The sequence below is a fragment of the Egretta garzetta genome, unplaced genomic scaffold, assembly GCF_000687185.1.
Source record: "Egretta garzetta isolate BGI_Z169 unplaced genomic scaffold, ASM68718v1 scaffold143, whole genome shotgun sequence".
Lineage (NCBI taxonomy): Eukaryota > Metazoa > Chordata > Aves > Pelecaniformes > Ardeidae > Egretta > Egretta garzetta.
Genome location: NW_009259310.1, coordinates 1881875 through 1887965, shown reverse-complemented (window position 1 = coordinate 1887965; position 6091 = coordinate 1881875). Strand labels below are relative to the sequence as shown.

The 6091-nt window shown below is 53.2% G+C and overlaps 1 protein-coding gene and 1 non-coding gene across 2 annotated transcripts; both read right to left on the bottom strand.

Moving 5' to 3' along the window:
• Positions 1-3870: 3870 nt before the first annotated feature.
• On the bottom strand, positions 3871-6066 carry RPL12 (ribosomal protein L12; the record flags this gene model as incomplete). The annotated part of the gene is made up of 6 exons (XM_035891877.1): positions 3871-3979; positions 4068-4180; positions 4609-4695; positions 5169-5250; positions 5924-6022; positions 6055-6066. Coding segments are annotated over 6 exons (399 nt in total), but the record flags the coding sequence as incomplete, so codon positions are not given.
• On the bottom strand, positions 5345-5473 carry LOC118452025. Its single transcript, XR_004841663.1, has one exon. It is a non-coding gene; the product is annotated as a small nucleolar RNA SNORA65 (small nucleolar RNA).
• Positions 6067-6091: the final 25 nt, after the last annotated feature.

Genomic DNA, 6091 nt, shown 5'->3' with positions numbered 1-6091 from the left:
GCTGAGCTCTATCTCCAAGGATGGAGACCCCACCACATCCCCATTGCAGCCTGTGGCCACTCGTCACAGATTTTTTTTATTCCCCACCCCCCCATACCTTATCAGAACTTGTTGCAACTCACGTCCTTTGAGAGGTGGGGAAGGTGCCAGGTCACAGGAGGAACCACACCTGGCCCTGGTTCAGAGAGCATCCAAGCACTGTTCCTAGCTCGAAACACAGTCAACTCCAAGCCAAGGAATTAAAGACAGCAAGTGTCTGGGATTTCAGGCTTGATTCAGTTTTATTCCCTGGTTGTCTCAGAAGGCAGCCCTACAAACAGCAGGACAAAAAGCAAATGGAAGAGCAAAGCCGTACACTCTCCCCCCTTTCTGCTGCCATCAGCTGAAGAGGCTGCACAAAATCCTGCAGCGCCTGCGTGCAGAGCTTGGGGTGGGCGGCAGCAAACAGAGACCAGCAAGGGCCTGGACCGCGGGCAAAGCTGCCCAAGATGCAGCCCATGCTGGAAAGGAATAGACCGACCCGTAACAAGTTTGTGGGCAAAACCTCGCAGGTTCTCCAGGGAACCGCAATTCCTGGGGACACCTCGGTCGCTTTTGCTTATGGAATGAGGGTCCAACTCTTCCCTCACGCTGGCAGTCACAGCTTGGGATGTACCGTATAGTAAAACTGGTGCCTGTCATGCCTGTTTCATCTGACAAAAACTAATTTCTTTATTTTTTTTCATGCTTTTCTCTACTTTGCTACAGCCAGGCTTCAGCCTCCATGGCCCCCACGTCACCGGAGCAATGTACCCGCATTTCATCAGGGAACAAAGGACAAAAATGGAACTTCTCAGAAATCCTAAATGCACCGGTCAGCCCAAACTCCCCAACCCGCACATCCCCCCTCCAGCACCAACCCCCCCACTAAACTGCCAGCCCAGCCCTTCCCCAAAGATCCTGGCAGCTCCCTTGGTGCCATGGCGCATCGCCCTCCTGCCCATGAGGCCAAAGCACAAGTAGAGTTGTTGCTTCATTGAATGTTTCGAGCCAGCAGGACAGGCCATGGCAGAAACCAAACAGGATTTGCAGTTTCTTTCGGAGGGGCCTTGATGCCGACCTGGCGATTTGGATCTTGTGAGGCCAGGCTCAGACTGGGAGACCCCTCCTCTCCCAGGGTCCCCCTTTGTGAAGTTTTACCTATGGGTACTTTAGCAGAAGCAGAGCAGATATGCAATGGAAGTTCTTGCCAAAGCAGCAGCTTGTTGTTAAATCACGCGCAGATACAGGTGATTTCCAAAGATCCCGCTGCTAACACAGGGTACATTTTAAGCTTCACAAGCAGGACGAGACACGTTCCTTCTGGGAGGCAGCACTGCGAGACTCAGCCCAAGCCACGCTCCTGGCTTAAGCCAGAGCAAAGACAAAGGTTTAACTTCCATAAACCCGCTCACAATTGCTCTGCTCAACTACAGCTGCTTAGGAATTGCAGAGCTTAGTGTACTGGAAAATAACACAGTCCTTGGGAGTACTTCAGAAATAAACATTACTGCAAGTGCTCACCTCCTCCCCTTCAGTTTGGGATGGAATCCATTGGAGTTTTCCTCTTTACAGAGGCTCCAGCTCATTCAGCACCTGGTGTGTCTGCAGCACCGCAGACAATTCCCCGCTGCAGCCAATTTCACCCTCCCGCTGCCCTGGCTTCTTCCTACAAAGGACTCGGGCAGATCCTGGAGAATAATCCAGACCCCATTCAATAAATTTTAGCAGCCCAGCTAGCACAGATACCACACTCTCTCCCACACACCCCTAGAAGTAGAAGCAGAACTATTTTTTTTTTCCTCCCCAATTCTTCCAGCACACACCACTTCACAGCCCTGCTCGCAGCAGAGCTCCAGCCAGGAAGTTTTCCTCTGGGGCTGTTAAGAATAACAGTTATTTGCAAGAGACAGTGGCAAGAAAAAAGCCAACCAAGCACCACCACTGCTTTGCAGAGGAAAACATGCCTTGCTGAACATTTTCCTGAGACCCAGGCTCAGCATCTTGGGAAGAACTTGATTCCCTTTCCCTTTGGAAAAATGGACCTAAATTAACATTCCTGACTTCCCCCCCCATCCCCCAGGGTGTTCTGTTAGGGCTGAAGTAAACTGCAATCCTAACGCTGTTGTTAACAGGGCTTTTAGCAACACCCAAGCCAGCTAAAGCATTCTCATCACCAGGACTTCATTCCGCTTCTAACAGAGCTTTCCACAGCCTGAAAGTTCATCCCTTGCACTGCACCACCCCAAGGGAAAATCCAGCCTTTGCTGGAAACAGAACGAGGTTTCCCCAGGATCTTTGGAGGACTTTGGTTCTACCCACTGCCCCCAGCTGCACCACTCTCAGAGCAGAGCTTTCGGGTGGGAGAACCAAGCATTCAGATACCATGAAGTACAATTTCAAGCATCAGGCCTGAAACACACAGGACCCTCTCCAGAGGTTAAAGAGGTGAATGTGCTACAGCTGCACTTGGGCTCCTTGCATCCTCAATGGATGGGACCCCCAGGCAGCCTTTGCAAGGCCCTCAAGAGTTTTGCCAAAAAAGCCTTTTGAATAAGCAAGGCTAAACCTCCTGCTCTTCCCTCACCATGCTTTTCAACAGCTGTGCCTGCATCCCTACCCCAAAGGGCACGGACACCTCTGTCAGGTTCTCCCTCTCCAGTATGGAAGCTGCCTTTCCCTCAGGAAGATCCCTTTGTCAGGCAAACTCCTTTTGCCTTCAAGCAGCAGCTCTTCAGCAGCCGGCCAGGCTGGCGCTCCTACAGGAACTGGCAGAAACAGCCGGAACATTCCCTGCTCAAACACAAGCCATGTGGCTCAGCCAGGTTTTAGGATCCTTTTTTTGACAAGCAGCAGCACTTGATTTACAGAACGCCCATGCAAAGGGAACTACCAATGCCTGAACTGCCTTTTTTTTCTTTCAGAGAATACACCAGGACCCGGAACATACGATGTGGAAAGGGGCTATAGAGCTTGCTTACCCCGCTCCCCCAGCATCACCATCCAAGGGATCAGGAGACCCAAGAAACATGAGACCGGGCCCTTTACAACTCTCTGAAAGAACCACAGGATTTCTTTCATCCATTGTCAAGCAACTTGCTCTTCTTCAGTGATGACAAAAGCACAAAAGAAATTCAGCTGAAGAACTAGAGTGTGTGCTTGTCCTGGTCACCAGAGGAAAAATCCAGCATCTCCTCTGCCACAAGGCAGGAGAAAACAAGTGAAGAATCCAGTCCATTCTACAACAGAAAACCCACCATGCCCCCTCGGCCAGCGGTGCCTCCCTGTGACCATGGGCTGGAGCAAGGCCCAGCTGCCAGGCACATGAAGCCGCTCTCCCCAGCTCCAGCGGTCCCTGGGAACACTGAGAGAACAGCCACACCTCAGATTTGGTGTCAGAGGGCCTGGTCAGAGCCCTGCCATCCCACCAGCACATGCACTACTCAGGCACAGGGCTACAAGGCAAGCAGTCCGCAAAGTTATTTTCAAGCCCCGGTGTGTGTTTGTCCTCTGGCTATGGTGTTTGGGGGAAGCCAGACCCCTAACACAGGGCAGCACCTGCAGCTCCAAGTTGTGCATTGGGCACCAGCAAGAGCAGAGCTCACAGAAAAGCTTCACACAGGCCACAAGCTGCGACATTTGCTCTTTCCCGTGTGTCTGGAAGTGCTGCGTTGAGGCAACTCTGCTTCTGTGAGCTCAGCATTGCTGCAGGCAAATGATTTCAGGGCAGCACATGGGAACAAGCTGCTCTAGCTCTGGGGTTTGTGTAAGGACCATCACCTTGGCTGAGGCAGGGGGCAGGTGATCCCCAGCCAAAACCCGCTGTTCATGCGATGCAGGACAAGGACAAATTCAGCCAGCAGCACTGTCTGCAGACCACGGAGTCTTTATTAACTATTTAAGGTGCTACAAAAAACTTCAGGAGCCTTCATAGGGCAACTTCTTTTCTGCAGTCTTAGCTCTGTTGAAAGACACAAATACCGCACATTAGCGGGGAGCTGTGTGCCCCCCAGCCACTACAGCTATCTCAGTCAGAGACCAGTACTTACAGCTGGGCACTCAATAGCACCGTTATTGATGTCATCAATGATATCATGCGGGTGCCTGCCATCGATGCTACAGCCCACAGACTGGGCAGTTCCAAGAATCTCCTTGATCGTCCCTGCAGTGGGAAGACACAGTTTGTCAGTGCTTCACCACTGGAAAAACTTGGAAGAACAAAGAGAACTCAATTCCTTGCAGCCCCTCCCTCCCTTTGGGGCTCACGGGCTGCACCCCTGGGGCTCACAAGGGGGCGAGCAAGGCGCTTCAGCCACAGCCAGTGTCCACACTGCCCGCGAACGCAGCAGAGTGCACTGCATCTGTCACTGCGTACCTTTTGCTGTCCCCTACTACCTCCAGCAGAAGGCATGAGGCTGGCTCACACAGCCAGCGCGAGGCCGTCCCCGCGGTGCTCGGTGCCCAAGCAGCCCAGCCAGCGCAGCTCCCCAGAGCACCACAGCTCCGGAGCCCACCCGGCGATCGGAGCAGAACCTGGCCAGGACACTGAGAGCAAGCAGGGGGAAGACTCAGCACAAGCCCAGCACTTACCCGAGAGCTCTCGAGCCAGGGATCTGTGCCGCATCTGCCGCGCAATGTTCACGATCTCATCAAAGGTGACGCTGCCACTGTGCTTAACTGGGAAGCAAAGCAGCAGCACCAGTTAGTTCACGGAAACATAGCACTTCCACTCCCCCGTGCTTCCCTAGTAAAGCGCCGTTCCCAGGGCTCAGACCACATGGAGACTGGCGAGCTCACAACCACAGCAGGGCTGGGATCAGCACGCCTGTTCCCAACCTTTGGCATAAAGTTACCCACGAGGAGAGCAACTGTTTCCTACACTGGCATTTTCTGTCACCTCCCCTCTGGGCTGTGCCAGCCCATGCACCACAGGACAGGCACAGGGGTGGGTGGCTGTTCCACCCCATCTCCCAAGAAGCTGAACTCTGCTGGCATGCAGACCATTGTTGTCTGTACTCCAACACTGAAGGAATTCCCACTGCCCAAGACACAGCCCTGCAGTGCTCGTTTGCCAGTTTATGCTGAATAAGAGGCAGGCACCTACTCCCCTCTTAGCATCAAATCACTCAGAACCAAACCATGGAACTTACTGTTTTTCTGCTTCTTTCTGTCACGAGGGGGCTCCTTCAGAGCTTTGATAATCAGAGCAGAGGCAGAAGGAACAACCTCAATCTAAACAAAAAGAAATTAATTTCCCCTCCTGCGTCGAAGCCACCGGTTTTAGTTTGTTCACCAGTGCATGACACTTTTTTTTTTGGATGCAGAAACTTGTTCCCAGCTTTTCGGCACAGGCCTCCCCACGATCAGGAGAGGACTGCTTCCTGGGCTGGGGCTTCCTCTCAGCTCACCACTGGAACATACCAGCCACAGAATTCAGGACAGGTATAGTGGCAGGTGGCTACGGCAATAAGTAAGGAGGTTGGCTTTTCTTTGTGTAATTTCTATGTCGCTTGACATGATGTTTTTCCTGGTCAGATGTTCCGTAGAAGGAACAATTTATCTGCAACAGGATGAAAGATCAACTTCTGCACATGGGCAGATCTCTTCCCAGCGCTCACAGGCAGGGAACCTCCACCCTGGCAAGCCACAGGGTTCCCCCCACCCCACCCCATTCTTCTCACTGCCAGATTTGAGCTGGAGGCACTCACAGGGCACACGCAGGGGGTTTTAAGGTCTTTCCCAGAAGACCCCCACACAGCTGGCTGTGTGGAACTCATTTTATCCACCTCGGAAGGATGAAGGGCTGAGTCGACCCTGCCGGGGTTTCAGCTTGCGGTTTGAGCAAGCAGAGCTCGTCTGCACTCGATGCTCGCACCACCAAGCCGCCCCTTCTGGCGTCAGATACCTGGGCTTGCCTGTTCTGGATGGTGAGCTTCACCGTGATCCTCAGCCCCTTCCAGTCGCCCGTGGCCTTGGCAATGTCATCACCGACCTTCTTGGGAGACTGAAGAGAGCACACCCGGGGGTCAGGCAAACCAGCGCCGAGGGGAGCAGAGCAGCCCCGCGCCGCGCC